This window comes from Natrix helvetica, assembly GCF_964273705.1.
Source record: "Natrix helvetica genome assembly, chromosome: 5".
NCBI classification, from domain to species: domain Eukaryota; kingdom Metazoa; phylum Chordata; class Lepidosauria; order Squamata; family Natricidae; genus Natrix; species Natrix helvetica.
The window spans coordinates 60,577,611-60,598,314 of NC_138551.1; the positions used below are offsets into that span (position 1 = coordinate 60,577,611).

General features: G+C 37.3%; 1 protein-coding gene across 3 annotated transcripts in view; it reads right to left on the reverse strand.

Moving 5' to 3' along the window:
* PDZD8 (PDZ domain containing 8) overlaps nucleotides 1–20,704 on the reverse strand; it is a 45,654-nt gene that overhangs the window by 18,845 nt on the left and 6,105 nt on the right. For all 3 annotated transcript variants that reach the window (XM_081954368.1, XM_081954369.1, XM_081954367.1), the window contains 2 exons: nucleotides 14,682–14,804; nucleotides 11,486–11,588 (listed from right to left, as the gene is read on the reverse strand). In XM_081954368.1, coding sequence (XP_081810494.1) covers nucleotides 11,486–11,588; nucleotides 14,682–14,804 — 226 coding nt within the window. The remainder of the gene's footprint in view (nucleotides 1–11,485; nucleotides 11,589–14,681; nucleotides 14,805–20,704) is intronic.

The following is a 20,704-nucleotide window of genomic DNA, read 5'->3' on the forward strand; positions in this document are numbered from 1 at the left end:
GCATTCAGAAGCATGCCCCTTACTGCTCATGTTGCTGCATTCTGGAACTGTGGAAGCTTCCAAGTGATCTTCAAGGACAACCTCGTGTAAAGCACATTGCAATAATCGAGTCACAACGTGACAAGAGAACAAGCAACTGTTTAGAGTGAGTGTCAACTGAAGCAGGAAAGACTGGTGCTCCAGGAAAAAACTCTGTAAAGGTCTTCTTGGCCATAGCTGTCACCTATTCTTTAAGCAAGAGCTGCAAGTCCAAGAGAATCCCCAAGTTGCACATTCTTCTGATTGTAGAAGTAACTCATCCAGAAATATAAAGATAATTCCTGGATCTGGATGGTCTTAACTGCCACAGTTATTAAGTCTTAGCAGGATGGACGTAGAGTTGGTTTCTCCCCAATTAGTCCCACAAAGCCTCCAAGCACTGGGACAGAACCTTGACATCCTCACTTGCCTGGCTTGATGTCAAAAGATATAACTGGGTATCATCAGCGTACTTATGGCACTGACCTCATACTCGCAGATGACATCACCCAGAGGTTTCATGTAGATGTTAAGTAGGAGAACAATGCATATTAACGAAGGGAGGGAGGAAAGGCAGAGATTGTTGATGCTTCCTGTCAGTTCCCACAAGGAAACTTAATGGGGAATCCAGCAGGAAGTTAGAAATTCCTCCTGGTCCCAGTGCTTTTTTCCCTACCAATGGTCATTCTATTTCTCGGTTAGGTAAAGAAATATCTCTGAAAAGATGACCCAATGGGGCATGGATTGTCTAGTACAGGGGTCGGTAATCTTAAACACTCAAAGAGCCACAAAGGTCCTAACTGGAAGCCCCCTGTTCAATTCTGAAGCTGACCGGAAGTCTGGTTCTTACACCATAGAGTCTCCTCCTAGCACAGCATCTTTTCCTCTACCTGTGCTAACCAAAAGCCCTATCAATTGTGGAGCCAACTGGCAGCAGGGAGCCGCAACAGAGGGATGAAAGAGCCACATGTGGCTCCAGACACGCAGGCTGCTGACCCCTGGTCTAGTATATACTGTTGTTGTGGCAGAAAATATACATATAACAGAACACAACTACTACAATCATTGGAGTCAAGATGACAAACCAAGTTAAACATTTAATACAGACTGAATTTATATAAAGGATTATATAAAGTTACATAACCTCCAAGTCTCAAAACTATCCCCCAGAATATTTCTAAATATTGACTCTTACAATATTTCTTTTGTAAAAAGTGACATTTTCAAAAAGGCAATTTCTCCCTCTTAATCTCAGTTCTCGTTTGACAGGATTAACAAGTGAAATGGCAGATTTTAGTAAGTACAGTAAATTGCTAACCATATGAGGCATTTAACGAAGGCTCACACATTATTAATTCACCATTACTTCAAATGAGACAGGAGTTCTTAAATAAGATATCATGTGTTTGTTTATAAGACATGGATAAACTTAACATTAGTATCACAAGTGAAGATTTAAGGTCTTTTAAGAATGAAAATAATGTCTTTTGAAAAAATGACATTTTATCAGAATTTTTATAAATTAGTGGTTAAACTCCAGGAACAACCCAGGAAACTACACATTTTCTTCTCATTAGGCATGAAGCAGCAAACTACAAGTGATTTTAACTGTGTAGTTCAAACCCTGATATTTTTTCCTATAAAAATGTTCAGTATTTTATATATTATTATTGTTGTTGTTGTTGTTGTTGTTGTTGTTGTTATGGTTAATCTTCATTTTGATTCAGAGTCTGGGACTGGTAAAACAGTTCAAGTCCTAAGTAAGGACCTAAGACCTGTTAAGGTAGCATCTGAGTATATAGGCAATTCTGATTAGGGTGATCTCCCACCCCACCCCCCCCAAGTCAGGATATTTAGGTCTAATAAGTTCAAAGTTTCCATATCTCTAGGCAGCCCTTTGCGTATTGCTCTAAGGGCATCTATTACTATTGGTACAACCATTGATTTCTTCCTCCATAATCACTCAACTTCAATTTGCAAATCACAATATTTTTTTCTAGCTATTTCTCCTCAATTCGCCTGGTATATTATTATTACTATTATTACTATTAGAATTATACAATTTAGTCTGGCACTGGTAAAAACTTAACAGTTCAAATCCTAATCAGGGACCGAAGAGCTGTTAAGATAACGTCTAAGTATACAGGCAGTTCCGAGTTTAGTATCATTATTATGGTTTGTCACAGTCAGTCAGATATTCAAACTGGATTTGGAGTTTTTGCCCACCTATCGAGTCCTTTCCAAGGACCTGTTATAGGCAGATCTGGATGTTTGATGATGTTACAGATATCGTTGCAGGATGAAGGCTATTCTGAGCAAAAATGCCTTTTGCAACAGACTGATGGTGAATTTGTCAATGCTAATGGTGTCCAAGAAATACTACAGTTGTTTTGGGACTGCACCCAAGGCACCTATTACAATAGGTACTATCTTTGCTTGCTTTTGCCACAGGCATTCTATTTATATTTGCAGACCTTTGTATTTTGTTATCTTCTCCTGTTCTTTCTCTTCTGCTGTCTCCAGGTTCTGCCATGTTCACTATCCAGACTTCTTTGTCTTTCTTATCAGCAATTGTTAAGCCTGGGGTGTTAGTATTTAGTCCATGTAGAGTTTTGTCAGTTTGTTTTTAATGATACCCAAATCAGTGGGGTTCAAAACATGAGACAGTTCTCCCAACAACAGAGGTCCCTAGGCAACATACACGTAACTACTCACTGTTTACCCCTTCTCCACTCTTCCCCTATTCCTCCACCTACTTCTCCTTGTGAGTTCTACTACTGGAAAAAAGTACATCTTTCCAGCTGCTTCAGGCTATTTTATTTCCACCTATACTTCCTTCCCTCTGTACTGCACACCAATACGGTTTCTCAGCACAACTTTTATAGTTAACATTGCTGCATTGGCTGGAGAAAGTGTTTAAAGAGGCAGGACAACAGCTACATATGTGCTGGCCATTTTCTAGGCAGCCTGCCTTCTCACAAGGTTCTTCTTCATTTTATTTTCAAAATAAATTTGTGAGATCTGTTACGTAGATACAGATTGGCCCAAAGTAAACAATGGAGAAGGAATCTGAACTTGTCCCGCACCTTAATCTAACACCTTAATCACAACTGTACAGGCTCTAGCTTTAATTATTAAAAATGACTGGGTGCAATTTGCATATTTGGGGATTTGCATATTTGGGTACAATCCTTTAAGTCTTCAAATCCAATATGAAATAACGGTAAATGACAGCATGCAGATACTAGATGTATTTGCCATGTAACAACCCTAGTTTATTAAGTTTATGTTGTTACTTCTAAACCAATTATTGTGTAAAAATACAAATACAAAATAGAAATGGAATATATCTATCAAAGGTAGGGAGCATCTCCAATACTTCCTGCTGAGTTCCCACCACATTTGCTTTGTACATAAAAGATCACTTGAGAAAGCAATGATGTTTTCCACGACTTAGCAGTAAAAGGAAACCAGACCACCAAAGAACATGATGGCTGGACACCATCAAAGCTGCACCTGCCAAAGCACAGAAAAACTCAAAGAAGTAGCGTATGATTGGAAGATGTGGAGAGAGCTGGCCTATAGAATCACCAAGGGTTGGACACGGCTGAATGGAGAACATCATCAAGAAGATGATTTGGGAAATACTCTAGTCTGAAATGTGGAAAATAGTTGCCAATCAGTGTAGATTAAATTCCCTAAAACAATGGTAATGGGAAGTCCTCTGATTTTATGTTTAAAATTGAGGGTCTTATGGATTCACTGGAGCACCCATTCACTTTCTGTCAGGAGAGGGAAGCAAACAGGCTTTGCCCTCATTTCCAGTGACTTTGTTATTAATAGTAGTTACAAGACTGATACATTGAACAACAGTATTAGAGGGAAAGAAATGCAGAATCCTTGTAAAAATGGGATGCTGTATAGCAGGGGTGTCAAACTAATTTCATTGAGGGCTGCATCAGGGTTGTGTTTGACCTCGGGGGGACTAGGATGAGCATGGACAACTTTATGTCACTTGTGTCAAGGGTGCCTATGGTGGCCCGAGTGCTCTATCAGTGGCTCCCAAGCTCCATTTTCGGCTGCAATGGCCTTCTGCAACCCTCTGTCAGCAAAAACAGAGCTCAGGAGGGCCCGGTCCTTCGCTGTTTCCTGGATCCGGCCTACGGGCTTTCAGTTTGACACCCCTGGTGTATAGCTTCTGATCTAGTCAAAACATAGCCATGAATGGGGAGGGGGGGAGGAGAAAGCAGACTTCAATTATACAGCAAACATGTAACTGTATATGAACCATGTACAGAAAATTACAAATGTTCTTGAAACAGATATGCCATATTGACAACTGACATTTGAAGCAATATATTGGATAGGTTTAATAATCCTGAATCAATTGTAATCCTACAATCAATTATGTACCAATATACTGTAGGTGATGTGATAAGATTAAAAGTGTCACCACTGTTCATTGCTGTGACTAAGCTGTCTAATTTATCTTCACTAATAAAATAAAAAATGAAAATGCCAACCCAAAGTGGGCTAGTATTTTTCTCAAAGAGCTTGAACACACAAGATAAAAATTGTTACTCTCTCTATCGCTAAACATATTTAAATCTTTACACAAAATTACTGAACAGATCCAGACATTTTTAAACAATTGATATCTTGACAAAAGGTATTTCTACTGCGGGTTTGCTGTTAATATTGCCTTGACTACAATTCATTGATTTCAGTAAATTAAACAATTTGTGAATATTTCAGATACACAGCTTAAAGTTTAGCATTGCTGAAAGACTTGTCACCAATAGATGAGGTTTCACCAGTATGGTGAAGACAGGGTTCTCCCCCCCCCTCCCCCTATATGATATCCATCAGATGTTCCCAAACTGCAGACTTTAACTTTTGCTCTCTCTCAAATACCGTACTTCAATTTTTTTCAACATCATATGCTAAAAGTCAATTTAGGGTCAAATAAACAGGGAAAGTCAATATAATATAGGGTCAAATAAACAGGGAAATACATGATTAAAATGAAGCGTATCATAAGAATGTCTGTCTGATCAGCATGAGATATAAAATTCAACTCAGTAATAATGGTTGTTGGAATAATTTAGGAGCATTTTATTGTACCGAACATTTTTTGGATTAAACCATTAGCAAATCTGACGGGTAAAACTCCTGTCAGTACCTGTTCATCCACCAGTTCTTCAGTTATCTGAGAACCAAAAATTGTTCAAAATATATAGTTCATTTTTAGCAAAGCAAAAATATGATGTATATTCATTGGGTTTTTTCAGTAAATTGAACCAGAACTATGTAATCAGTAGTTTTCACTACAATCAAATGCTCAAACTGGGTCTTTAATTTTTGTTAGATTAAAGGGATGTAAGAAGTGACATTGTATATTATATCACACCCTAGAGATCTCCAGGAGCCTCTCCTTGCACGTATTTCCCTTGGATTTGGAACACTTGATTTATATCACCTGGCTTGGAGCTGTATAGAGACCAACACTCTCCTCTGGATTTGCTTGCCTTTTGACTTTTCCCGGTTGTGTCTTTCCACAGACGCCATTTCTTTGTGCAGACTTATAGCTATCTCTGAACTTGATACGGGTCCTAAAAAATTACCGCCTGGCAAGCCGTCTTTGGCCCCAACATCTTCTACGTCCAGCCCGGTCACCCAAAAGACACCATTGGCTTCATTTTTACAACCTAAAGCGACTGAAGAGAGCTCAAAGGAATTATCCGTGGAGCAAATGTTTCAAACTATTATAAAGGGACAGGACGAACTGAAAAAGCAACTGGCAGATTTAACTGATGAGCTCAGAGAAACGCAACAACAAACAACACAAAATAAAAAGAGAATAGGTGTGCTGGAGGAGGGCGCGACTGGGCTAAGGGAAGAGGTTAAGACAATCCAGAAGGGGAATGTAGAATTTGAAAATCATATGATAAAGGTGGAATTTAAGTGAATGTCTTTTTTCCTTAGATTTCAAAACTTGCCAGAAACAGAGAATGAAGATCTCAAGGAGATCATGACCACAATCTTAGCAGAATATATTAAAAGAGATAAACAACAGCTATGGTGGGATATTGATTTGATCTATAGAATTAACTCAGCATATGCTAGAACACACAACGTGCCAAGGGAAATACATGTTAAATTTCTTAGAAAGTCTACAAGAGATGAGGTCTTAGGAGCTCAAAGGGTGGGACCACTAAAATATAAAGACAAAGAAATAACCATTCTTAAACAGATTCCAAAGAAAGTAAGAGATAAGAGGAAGAAATATTCCTCTTTAGCAAAGAAATTATATAATAATGGAATCTGGTTTAGATGGCTATTGCCAGAAGGAATGCTGATTTTCTGGGATGGCAGCAGAATTAGAATCAACACAGTTGTGGAGGCGAAGGCCTTTACTAAGAAACACAGTGCCCTCCTAGATGAAACAGGGGACAGTACACAAGATATGAAGGAGGAAGGGGCCGCGGCTTTGCCGGCAGACGGGGAGGAGGATGCAACAATCAGAAGACTCAGGTCACAAAAATGAGTTGAAACATTATTGCAATTGTTGTTATAATGTAATTCCTGGAAGGGATACAAAAGTGATTGAATATATTGATGACTGAATGTAAAAACAAAAAGCTGCCAATGTTTATTCAAATTCTGATGTTTTCTTTTTCTTTTTTGTAAAAATGGTGAGATTTGGGGGATTTCTATCTTCCGCATGATGTAGCTGTCAAAATTTTCTATACCTATTTACCTTTTTCCTCAAAACATTTATAAAAAAGCAATAAAATTTTACAATACAGAAGTGACATTGTACTATGCTTTTCTCCATTATTTCAAGGATTCATTTACTTATAGCAGAGGCTGTAAAAGAATGTTGTGAAAGGATTACAAAAAATGTAGAGATAATGTTTTGGCAAGCTTGTGAATTTGTCTAAAGGTGGAGGATGATTCCTTGACTCTGGAGAGGACTTTCTAGCTGAAACATAAAAACTGTTCTGCTGAAAGAAGCATCTTTATACAAGATATTTTTGAAGACGAAATTCTAACCTAACTTCCAGAATTACTATCATCTATCTTTTTCTTTCTTGGAATTTCCCCCCTTAATTTTCATTAAAAAAACAAGCTAATAAACATATTTTAAATTATAACAATGGTAACAATATAATGTAGTCTTAAAATAAGCATAAGGGGAGAAGAAAAGAGAAGAAAAATTTATTATAAACAGAAAAAAAACCATACCAAATTAATTCAAACAATTGTACACATTAACAATCAATCGCTAATTTAGTGGGGAGTTCTATATTATATAACTCCTATCTCATAAAATGTCTCTGTGGTTTTTTAAAAAAAATCTCCCTTACCAGAATACAATGTTTCTCAACCTTAACAATTTTAAGATGTGTGGACTTCAACTTCTAGAATTCCCTAGCCAGCTTTTTTGAGAGTTGAAGTTTACATGTCTTAAAGTTGCTAAGGTTGAGAAGCACTGAATGTAATGATAAATGAGTCCAAAATTCCAGTTCTTGTCAGATTCTACACATTAGAGAAATAGCCAAGAGGACCATATTCAAGTACACTTATTAACAGTGACGTGCGGTGAGGTTTATGGCTGGTGAGGCACTGACCCAGTGGTGGGTTTCAAATATTTTTAGACTTGTGGACTTCAACTCCCAGAATTCCACAGCCAGGCATGCTCAGTTCCGATTTAAAGCGACAGCATTTGTTTTTCTCCTTTGCGAAAAAAGCTTCCTTTTTTCATTTTCTTTTTCTTCTCCCTTCCCCTCCTTCCTCCCTCTCTCCCTTTCTCCCCCTCTCTCAAACACACACACACACACACACTCACACACACACACACAAACAGAGTTGGATTGGACTATCTCTCCTACCCCCTTCCCTCTCTCACTCACTCTTAAACAAACACACACACACACACACACACAAAAGTTGGATTGGATATCTTTTCCAGTGGCTTGAAAGCAGCTCCTCTGCCATGCCCCCATTCCCCTGCTGCCTTCCCCAAACACCTCCACCATTGCAAATGCAGCCTGCTGTCTGGGTGGGAAATGCTTGGAATGCAATAAAGCCCACCCACTCACCTCCTGCTGGCAGGCTGGGGTGAGAGGAGAGGCAGAGAAGCCGGATATTATTAAACATCCACAAAGGTACCCAAAGTACACGGAACATGTTTTTGTTTAATCTTATTTTCAGACCACAAGAAATTAATTTCATGTTATTTAAAGCAACCTTCCATTCCTTTATCAAGATAGGATATTCAAACTCATTAATCCAGAAGTAAAATAAAAAACAGTATTAATACCCTTCAATTTTTTTAAAAAAAAATTACTTGCACAGAAACTACGGTTTGTTCCTCTATAACAGGCCTGTCAAACTGGTGGCCTGTGGGGTGGATGCATCTCATGCTGGCCATGCCCACCCCGACTCAGCGAAGGCAAAAAATGTCGCGATACATCATGTGACACAATCGAGTTTGACACCTGTGCTCTATAACATCCAGTCACGGTAGAATTTCAGAAACAGCAAGGGAATATGGAAAAATAGAAGTAATCAGAAATGCTTGGATTAAATAAAACTTCTAACAATCATTCTGGAAATAAACAGAATTCATTTTTAACTTTACAAAATGTTTTCAAACAAAAATCTCAAGATTGAGTTGATCCAAAGTAATATTATGAAAGGCTCAGTTTACCCAGAATTTTTAACTAAAAGTATTATGCTATAATGTAATATTTCCAGAAGTAAAAGGAATGCTGATAACCTGGGAAAAACTACTGAGGAGAGAGCAGAACGCTGGCAAAGCAAAAGGAAGTATGCCTTAGAAACAAACTCCATTCATGGAACAATTGCTTCGTTATTCTTTCAAAATTCCATTGTCTTAGTCCTGCCCCATTACCTCATACCCTAATGATCTCAGTGACTTCATCAGGCACATGATGTATTTATATCCAATGAAATGCTTGACTGCTCTAGCCAATCACATGCATTCTATTGTCCGTAAAGTCTACAAAAGAAGACTGTAACTCTTCCATTCTTTAAGCTGATCTTTGCCTCCTCTGGTGTCAAACAATTTATTCTTCAATGTAATATGTCCTGGTGTCCGGTTTAATGAATACTATAATGAATATAGTAGGAATGAAGTACTTCCTACTATAATTTCAATCGGTTTAATAATAACTATTAAGTTATTAAAGCAAGAATAAATGCCCAGTGAAGCCTGAAAGTATGAAAAACAAAATTGATCTTTTCCAAAATTTGAACCTTTTGCAGTCTCAACACTTTCAATCCTACTGTATAATATCAGCTGAATTATTTTTAAATCCTGCATTGACCATCAATGTGCAACAAATTATTTCCACTGAACACTTTTTGGAAGTTGTATTGTTGGACACTAAGATGCCATCTTACAAGGATGAAAAAAGTAATACAAGCTTTGGCAGCAGTATAAAATGGTGTTTTAAAATAGATTCCAGGTGGCAGTCATTATGATCTCTACATGATTCATTGCACAATTTTCTAATTGAAGAAATGTGATTATCAGACCAGTCACCTTGGAAAGAGAAATAAATGCTTTGGGCAAGGTTTAACATTCTAAAAGCTGTATTTGATGTTTGTATTATTTTTAACATGATGAAGTTGCTCACTTTAGAATAATCAAATAAACATTTCTGAAAAAAGGAATTCTAGTTTAGTTTGGACCATGTAGGAAATATATCTGAATGCTCTTTAGCATAAGAAAATCACCATTCCCCTTTTATTCCTTCTGAAGGCTTATCTGCAAAAGTATCAAATATTAACAGCATATGGAGAGCATATCAAAAAGGTTATGAAGAAAAAAAACCTTTCTTGCTCTTAGAATAGTTCAACAGCCTTGCTCCAAATAGATCTTTCTGAGATTAAGTGGGAATCACCTGAAAGTTCATTACTCATGTAATCAAAAAAGGAGAAAAGAATCAACATTTGGATTACAACTGATGACCAATTCAATATTCCTTGTCCTAGTGAAAGTGATGGCAACATTAAGACTTCCTCTGCTAAAAATCTTGTATGTCATACAATAGGTATCCAATGCAAATTACTTTTGCTTGTACAAACAGAGATCTCAGCTAAGTAACAGGATAAAATAGGGGATCCAATTGGTGTTTTCTGTCAAGTGCAGTGATATTGTGGAAGATATTCTAAGAATATCTTAGTATAGTGGGATGAGCCCATTAAATGTCTTGTGTGAGGTTCTGTCGCCGGGGTGGGGTGATTTTAATATATTAATTTATTGTATTACTTCTTTTATTAGTTTCCTTGCTTTTATAAGGGGTTTTATATTCTGTAAGCCACCTTGAGTTGCCATGTGTGAATAGGCAGCAATATAAATTCCCTAAATAAATAAATAAGTTTAAAATCTTAATTCAAGTAAAGGGATAATGATCTTACCTTCCCTATCACTTTCATTCACTAATGCATAAAAAATAGCAATACTGCCACCTACTGTTCAAAAGTATGCAATTATTACATGGGCTGAGAATAAGAAAATGCTACACCTTAAGTTATGGTTCTCAAAAAGAAAGTGTGTCATACCTTTATTTATTTCTTAGATTTAGGTACCACCCCTCCTACTCTTAGAGTGAGTGTTACCAGTCATATGCCATCAGTGGCAGCAACTAAGAAAAAAACCTTATTTTTAAAGATTGGGATACAGTAAAGACAAAAATAAGTTTTAAGAGTTATAAAACTTATATACAAAAAAAAAAAAACCCACCCTAAGAAAAAAAACTCTAGAGAAGCAACCTACAACTAAGGAGAAATTTCCTGACAGTTAGAACAATTAACCAGTGGAACAAGTTACCTCCAGAAGTTTGAATTCTCCAACACTGGATGTTTTTAAGAAGAGATTGGACAACCATTTGTCTGAAACAGTATAGGGTTTCATGCCTGAGCAGGGGATTGGACTAGAAGACTTCCAAAGTGCCTTCCAACCCTGCTATGCTATGCTACGCTATGCTATTGTTTGGAACAGCCATTAAACAGAATGGAAAACCACTGCTTTCTCACCCCCATCCTGGGATACTGCCCATTGTTCAAGTAGTGTAATTTAATTTATACCCCACTTTTATTTTTTTTAGGTCAAGGCAGCATACCTAATGTTCTCTCCTCCTACTTCTGTGAGGTAGGCTGAGTTGAGAGAGAATAGTTGACTGATCCCAAGGGGAATAGGTACATAAAGCAACATGTACCTAAATATACGGAAAGAATATAAGGAATCTGCTTTCTAGGAAGTGACTGGTCCAAGAGATAATGAGCCAAATTTACACTGGAAACATTTAAAGTTCATACTGTAAGATTATGTATCAAATATAGCATGTTACATATTATATAGTATATTGTATTACATACAATATATCAAATATCACAGCTGTATGAAACTGAAATTGTGGAAACTATGGCTTACCGTCTTGATGAAAGTCCTTTCTTTGTCTTCCCAAAATTTGTCACTCAATTCAATTGTGCAGTGAATATTTATTTCTCTCTCATAGGAACCAAAAATAAATAATCTGAAATTCAAACATATAATTATTACATTACCATTAATTGCTTACAGCTGCTATATTTTCTTTAGCAATTTATTTATAGTACACTATTTCAGGATATCAGAAGTTTAAAATAAGAATTAGCACCCTCTAGTGGAAACAGGTAGCAAATGAAAGCAAAGACACAATTTCAACATTTTTCATATACAGTAGGTAATATATGCACTGAAGTAGGTAACCAGTGTAAACTGGGCATTATTGCAAAGTAAGTAGTGATAAAAACTGTGAGTGAAAATTAATTTTAATTAAATATATATTAGTGAAATCATTCTAAAGGGAAAATATTCTTCTTTTCTGACAGGACAAACAGGGATCTGTCACCATAACTTTTAAGTACTTCTGAAAATATGTCCATTATGAAATGTAGCTGCCATCTAATTGGAGTAGCCTTTTAACCAATATTTTAAATATATATTCAGTATAGCTCGTGTGTGGAGATTCTGCATTTTATAGGAATATTTGTAGTTCTACTCAACTATTATTTTATAGTTTAACTGCCAAATAAAATAAGAAAAACAGGTTAGATTAAAGATCAAGGAAGTCTTATTTGTCTCCTTTGTTACACTTGTTCTGAATTATATATAAGAAATAAATTTTAAAACATGGTTATGTTGCCTAGTTTTTCTGTATTAACCAATAGGTTTGATTACTTACATGCTATCAAGTCAGTATTGACTCAGTGGCTACAAAGATAGATTTTTTTCCCTGATGATTTGTCTCTAATCTGGTTCTACATTTCTTCTAATGCAGGGGTGTCCAAACTTGGGAACTTTAAGACTTGTGGACTTCAACTCCCAGAATTCCCCAGCCAGCCATGCTGGCTGGGGAATTCTGGGAGTTGAAGTCCACAAGTCTTAAAGTTCCCAAGTTTGGACACCCCTGTTCTAATGGAACACCTATGACTAGTGTAAATTGACCATCCATCACCTGAGAGGTTGTCCTCTTCTGCTCTTTCCTTTCGCTTTTCCAGGGGAAGTATACTTCTCCAGAGACCTAGGTCTTCATATTAGACCTTCATATTCAAAGTAGAATAATTTGAACTTGGTTATTGATGCCTCGGGTAAGAACTCTGAGTTGATTTGCTGGACAGTCCCTTAGTTTGTTATCTTGGCTATCCAAAACATTCTCAGGATTTTGAACAACGACGTTCAAAAATGTCAAAACTTTATCCTGCCTCTCCAAAGTCCCCCTTTCACTTACTGCCTGCATACTTTTGATCTTTATAGGTGTGGAGACATCACTGCCTCTGAGTATCTCTTCCACGTCCTTGCTACTTTACCAAGTGTTAATCTGCATCACATTTCTTAAATATTAGATACATTTTAATGCTTACAGTTGATCCTAAAATGCAGAAGTTACCCACTATTTCAATATCTTCACTGACAGTTCTAAAGTTGGTTGTTGGACCTGCTTTCATTAATTTGGTTTTCTTTATGTTTAGTCTAATAATTCCCTTTTTTTTCCATTTTGCTCCTTGACTTTCATTACTAGAGCTTGCAAATCATTCACTTAGCTATCACTACCCAAAATACATAAGGTTTTTCTTTAGTTTCCTGAGCTTTTTAACTTGCATCTGATAAATTAACCCAAGAGATATCTTTTTGACAGAGAGAAAAGTCTCTGTCTTGCCTATCACCCTATCCTACATAAACAGGACTGTTTACTACCATTATCAACTGTTACCTTCGCACTAATGATGACTCAGCAGTGATTCCACCAAGTTATACCAGAGGGAAAAACAGGAAGCAAGACTATACCATTACTTCAGCTACTAAAGAGGCCAGAAATGTGAAATTTTCTTCTCTTAGCTATTTCCCGTGCCAATTTGTTTTGATAAGAGCAGCAGCTTCTGATTACTTTATAGTTATTACTTAATTGTTTTTGCATTCCTGCTGGTCATTCTAATATCAGTAGTAAATTGCATATTATTTCCCAAACATTCTTGTTTTCTTTTCCTTCCTCTCCTTTGTGATTTTCAGCTTTGACTTATTGCTTTGCAGGCCACTCTGGGAATCTATCCAGCTCAAAGGAGAGATTACAAATGTCTTATTTTAGTTTTGTTATATTTATTTATTGCTATATTAATATTTTATCATTTTTCCAAGAGATCCATACACATCAGCATTAGTCCTTAGCTAAAACACAGGACATGCTATGGAACTGAATGTCTCAGTTCCATAGTTGATCCACTTCAGAATTCCTGAAAGATAACCATTCAGCTGTTTCAAGTCTTCAAACTCACTACATCATGTGGCAGCCTGTTTCACAGGTTGACAGTTTGTACTACCAGGAAATTAGTCATGATGATTATAGTGAACTTCCTTGTACTTTTAACTTTCTGGTTTTGTTTTGCCTTCTGGGCCACAGATTACCCTTTTCTATGACAACCGTTCAGATATTTGATACTGTTATCATAGCTCCACTCACTTGAATTTTATATGCAGATCCTTTAACATTTCTCATAGATAGGTTTCCAAAACTTTCACTACCTTGGTGGCTCTTCTTGAACTTGCTCTGTTTTCTCACTATGCTTTTTGAACTGGTGCCCAGAACTGGACGTATGGAGCAATTCTGATTTCTTCAATTAGCTCTGTGCTCTGAAGTTAATATACTCAAAGGAGCATATGTCTTTTTTGAGCTGCAACATACTGCTAGCTTGTGTTTAACAAGTTGCTGACAAAGACACCCAATTTATTTTCACACACACTGCGGTACTGCCAAACTAGGTCTCACCACTCAGTATTTGTGCTATATATTTTTCCTACCCAGATGCTGAACTTTACATTATTCCTTTTGGAATTTTATTCTGTTCATTTTTGCTTACTGCTCAAATCCATCTAAATCTTAAGTGTTCTCTCTTATCTAAAGTATAGTTATCACAGGAGCTCTGTCCTATTTGCTAATGAAAACTTTCTGTCAGTAAAATAAACCGGGATTCAAATCCTTAACTTGAAGAATCGTGACTCTAACCTTAACTCTTTCTTAATCCTGTTTACCCAGTCACTTGACTTTAAGACACAAACAAAATCAATATTACAAGAAGTGCCAAGAACATACCTTGAGCATTCCATTAAAGATACTTTCAGTCTTCCTTCCGTTAATGAGAAACCTTGTATACTGAGGTTCCGGTCTCTATATTCTTCAGGTGGCACAACTTGAAATGGAAAAAATGGTTTGAACCTAATCAAAAGATAAACACATATTATTTATTTAGAAATGTGACTTTAGCAATTCATTCTGTTGTCACAAGATTCTGACAGAAAGTATCTATATCCCCAGAAATGAAATAATCATTATCATCATGGCCAGGTATGGAGTATATTTTGCAATTGTTGTTGCATCTAAAAGTACAACTAGTTTGTGTGCATGTAATTATTTCACATTTCCAGTAATACTATTTGTGATCACATTTAAGGTTTTATTTCCTAAAAGACTTGAAAAAATATCCATGTGTTTATTTTTATGATAGAAAGTTATAAAGTTATAAAAGTCCTCTCGCCACTCCTGTTCAACACATACATGAAGCCGCTGGGTGAGATCATCCGTGGTTTTGGGGTGGGATACCACCTGTACGCTGATGATACTCAGCTGTACATTTCCACCCCGAACCACCCCAACGAGGCCGTCGAAGTGATGTCCCGGTGTGTGGAAGCCGTACGGGTCTGGATGGATGACAACCGACTCAGGCTCAACCCTTCCAAGACGGAGTGGCTGTGGGTCCCGGCTCCCCGGTTCAACCAGATAATTCCATCTCTGGCCATTGGGGGCATTCAACTTGCCCCCGTGGAGCGGGCGCGCAATTTGGGCGTCCTCCTGGATGCCAAGCTGTCCATGGATGAACATGTGACAGCTGTGGCCAGGGGGGCGTTCCATCAGGTTCGCCTGGTGCGCCAATTGCGCCCCCTATTGGACCGGGACGCTCTACGCACAGTCACCCATGCGCTGGTGACGTCTCGCCTGGACTACTGTAACGCTCTCTACATGGGGCTTCCCTTGAAATGCACTCGGAGACTACAGTTGGTCCAGAATGCGGCCGTGCGGGTGATTATGGGGAGCACCAGGTACTCCCACGTGACACCACACCTGCGCGAGCTGCACTGGCTTCCTGTGGTCTATCGAGTGCGTTTCAAGGTTTTGATTACGATCTTTAAAGCGCTCCATGGCTCAGGACCTAGTTACCTCCGGGACCGTATTCTGCCCCATACATCCCTACGACCTATTCGCTCGCACAGAGAGGGACTTCTCCAGGTGCCGTCCACTAGACAATGTCATGGGGCGGCGCCTAGGAGCAGAGCCTTCTCTGTGGCGGGCCCAGCCCTGTGGAATGACCTCCCCCCGGATATTAGGACCACTACAGACCTCCGCTCCTTCCGTGTTAAGCTCAAGACCCACCTTTTTCAAATATCTGGCCTGGCCCAACCATAACTTCGTTACGCTCCTGAGGGGTTTTTAATTCAGCAATTTTATTTAGGGGATTTTAAACTGTGTTTTAACTGTGTTTTTAGCTGTGTTTATTGTCTTTCACTTGCAGGTCTACTCTCCTCCATGCACAAATGTAATTGTCCTTGTTTTTTCGTATGTATGTGTGTCCTATGTGTATTTTATCTTTTTGACTGTACGCCGCCCCGAGTCCTTCGGGAGAGGGTTGCGGCTAATCAAATAAAATTTGAAATTTGAAATTTGATAAGCATTTATTCAAAGTACCTATAACACTTATGGTAAATCTATGCTAGAAAAACATTGAAAACGTAAATGGCAACCTCCACAGGAGCGAGCAGGCAAGATGTATCAAACTGACAAAAGCAGTGTTGCAATCCAAATTCTACCTTTAAAAAAAATACATGCCCAAAAGGATAAAAATAGTTGCATGATGGCACAATAGATTTTCTTCATTCTGATGAAAGGAGCAAGATCTTGCTAACCCTACTGAATTTAAGTATCCTGTAACTTATAAAAGAATTGTATAAATAACTGATTGAATTTTGTTTCATGCACTGGTTTCTGAAGGCCAAATTACTCCAGGTTGTTCACTAACTTAAGAAAGCTAGAAGGTGCCTGATTTCTACGCTCAATATCCATTTTCATGTTAAGGTAAAGTCTCCTTTAAGTTGAATGTTACTCCTAATGACTTAATGGACATGAAAATGGTTCCCCATTGCATTCTTCCAGGATGTTCCTGGTGCTATTGTAGGAGAAAATAAGGTGTTGTTTAGGAGAAGCTAACACCACACTCCCTAAATTATCTTCCCAGGGACTTGAGAAGTGATGATAGTTAGATGCTGCCAGTAACTGGGTGTTTTTATATGGGTTTTTTAAAAAGAGGGTATGTCTTCAAATGAAACTTGACTTCTCGTGACTGCCTAGACAAGTCCCGGCAGTTTTCTTGGCACATTTTCAGTAGTGATTTTTACATTAGCAGTACAAGCAATCCTTGACTTACAACTACAATTGGGTTGAGAATCTTAATCACTGAGTAAGATGCTCATTAAATGAGACAATCTTCATGTGGCTGCTTTGCTCAAGAACAGTAATTCCAGCACTTTAAGGATGACCTGTTATTATGCACTATTCTGAAAAATAAAAATGTTCCCCTATTGGGTTAAATTATTTCTATTTTTGTTTTTGTATTACATTATTCATTTGCATTAGGTTTACCTAGTTTGTCCTAGGTAGAACTTAGTAATTACAAAGCATATTTTACCCTTTAGAGAAATTATGAAGATAATTTTCAAAATTGCAAAGATGACAAACTAACTATGCTAATTTACCTTGCAAATGTTCTTCTTAATAAGGGAATATTTGATCATTTATTATACTTCACATATCTAGAAAACAGAATCTGTCCAGTGGTGAACAGAGTTCTTAAGTTCCTTAACAATAAAAATGTTGCATGCCACTATGCTAGCAAATCAGACACTGCCACTACTTTGTAACACAATGCCAATACCTCATGCAGTCCAAGACATGTATTTTCTCATGTATGAGAAAATATGTACATTGCATATTTACCATAATGCTGCTCTACATAACGTCTTACCAAGCCAAGAGAAAAAATGGGAAGTTACCTTTCCGTGCTCACTCACACTAGCCTGATGTCAACCAGAGTGGTGCAGCCTTGCAATCCTGCATGCTAAATTGGATAAGGAGCAGGCCTAAGTGCCAGTATTCCTTGGCCATTACTCTTACCCAATCAAAACCAAAGCCCCATGAGAATTTGGTTCTGTTCTGTCTGAGTAAAATATATCATAGGAAATGAAAGATAAAAAAGAAAAATAATTTGCAAAATATACAGATACCCTGATAATCATACTAAATTTGCTTACTGAAGTCTTAGAGAGATGATGACAGTTAACATTGTGTTGAGAATCTGATAGAAGGTAATCAATTGCATATTTTCATTATATTACACATTGAACAGTGTATATAGAGAGTTATATTCTGTGTTTAGTGTACTATAAGAAACTTCCCGATTTGCATTCTTACTATTTGTTAGCATATAGTTAGCTGAGACTGTAAAATAAAATTCCAACTAATTCTCAAAAGAGTTATTTGTTTTTTGAATGAAATTTTGTTTTAAAGACTCAGGATCACAACTCCAGATCTCTCCATGCGCTTTCCAGAAAATTCACATGTACACAGAAAATAAAAATACAATTTTATAGACAAAACTTAAGAATGTCCTGTATCCACCAAAGAACATGCATATTCCAATAATGTCATCTGAAATAACAAATAGGTGTGCCAATTGTGCACATAAGATTATAATCAAGTACCTTAACACCTGCTCTAACAGATAATTAAAAATAAACTGTTCTGAGCAAGTAATTATGAGGTCTCAAGATCTCATTCTCATATCACGCTTATAAATATTACTGAATCCATGTAGTGACCCTATCTTCTAAACACATACACAAAAATGCTGCAGAGTTTTAGGAACATAAAATAAATAGAGAGTAGCAGAATCCAATGTCATCAGTCACTAGTGTTAAGAAAATAACATTCATAAGGAAGTAGCATTTATCATGAGGTTACACAGAAAAAAAAGGAATAATTATATACAAAAGCATAAATTATTGGTTAACAGTATAAAGTGCATACCAAAATGGATGTATAACTTAGTGCCCTGTGTATATATACATGCAAACTTTTAGAAATATAATTTTATTAAAGATTTTAGAAAAATCTAATATAAACTAAAAGAATAGAAAAAATGAAAGGTACAGACAAAAATAAGAGAGTAGAAAACAGAAAGAAAAAAGAATAAATAAGGTAAAAATATATTAAAAAATGACTCCCAATGTTCACCACCACAAGGATAAATAATTTCTTCACCCCCTTTTAGTTTGCAACCAATGATCTCTTCATCCCACACCCCAAGTCTTTTCTACTGGTAGTCCTTCATTTATGTTCCATTCGTCTAAGTTAACATGGATCTGAAAAAAGAGAGTTAAGACTGGTCCTTGCACATATGACTGTTACAGCAGCCCTGCAGTGACACGATCAAAATTTGGGAGCCTGGCAATCCGCATATACCGTATTTTTCAGAGTATAAGACGTACATTTTTCCCTCAAAAAAGAGGCTGAAAATTTGGGTGCATCTTATACACTGAATACAGCATTTCTTTGCCTCCGAAAACCCCGCCCCTTCACCAAAATGGCCTTGCATAGTTTGTAGGAGGCGTTCAGAGAGCTCCTGGGGGCTGGGGAGGGCAGAAATGAGCAAAAAAATGGGCCATTTTTTGCTCCCGCTCTCAGCCCCCAGGAGCACTCTATAAGCTTCCTCATGCCCATTTTATGACAAAAAAGGGCCCGTTTTTTAAAAAATGGGCCGCTTTTTGCTCATTTTTGCCCCCCCCCGAACACTCTACAAACCTCCTAAGGGCTATTCATGCCCTTTTTGGGGGGGGGGAAACGGGCCTGTTTTCACAAAAAATGGGCCGGTTTTGGGGAGGTTTGCAGAATGCAAAAACCTTTTTTAAAAATTTGCCTCTTCAAAATCTTGGTGCGTCTTATACTCCGGTGCATCTTATACTCTGAAAAATACGGGTATTTATGATGATTGCAGCATTTCAGGGTCACATATTTGCCAGTTGTGATCTTTCCAGGGTGCCTTCTGACAAGCAAAATCAATGGAGGAAATTGGATTTGCTTAATGAATGCAGTGTTTTGTTTAACGACTGCAGCAAAAAAAAAAAAAGCAGGCACAACTCATTTAGCAACCACATTGCTCAGTGATGAAAGTTCCAGTGTCAATTGTGGTTGTAAGTCAAGGACTACCTGCATAAACAAATGCATAAAGCATAATCTTTTAAGTCCTGGTGTCAGCTGAAAGTCTATTAACAACATAACATATCTTATTTTAACCTTGATATTTTAACCTTGATAACCTTATATTTCTTCCTTTTTTAAAATAGTCTTAATCTTTAGTCAATTCAAATAATCTTGTAGAACTTGATTTCTTTTCTGTCTCTTCTGATAAGTTTCTTCAAAGCTTTAACAAGCCTCTTTGTAAATCCAGTATAACAAAAATTACCCAGATAGTTTGCTACAACTGGTCCAGAACACAATTCTATGAGCAGTTATAGGCATTTCCTATTTCACCTATGTAAAATCTTTACTCTACAAGCTGCACAAGTTACAGTAATGTCCAAGTGCAATTCAAAGGGTTGATTGTTACCTTCAACATCTTTAGGACCTAGTTAACTTCAGGAGCATATTTCCTCTAATTCTCCCCTGCCAACAGAAAGATTTCATATAATACAGGTGGCATGTTCTAAGCTGTAAAGCATTGCCATCTTGCAAGACCTAAGAGACCCACCATCTCTTAGTATATAAAATGAGAGCAAACCTCACTCCCTACTAGAACCAATGATGTTACGTCATTTGGTAATGAATGTTGGCAAGGCTTTGCAAGGCTGCAAAAACCTACTCATGAGGCACTGTGGTCTGATCTGCTCTCAGATAGCATACTTTAGCATTTGATTGTGAAAACTTTTCTCCAGTACTGCACTGTACTTGTTAGGGCTACTTGGTCGCTATGCTTATTATTTTATGCCGTTATTTTAGCCCCAATATATAAT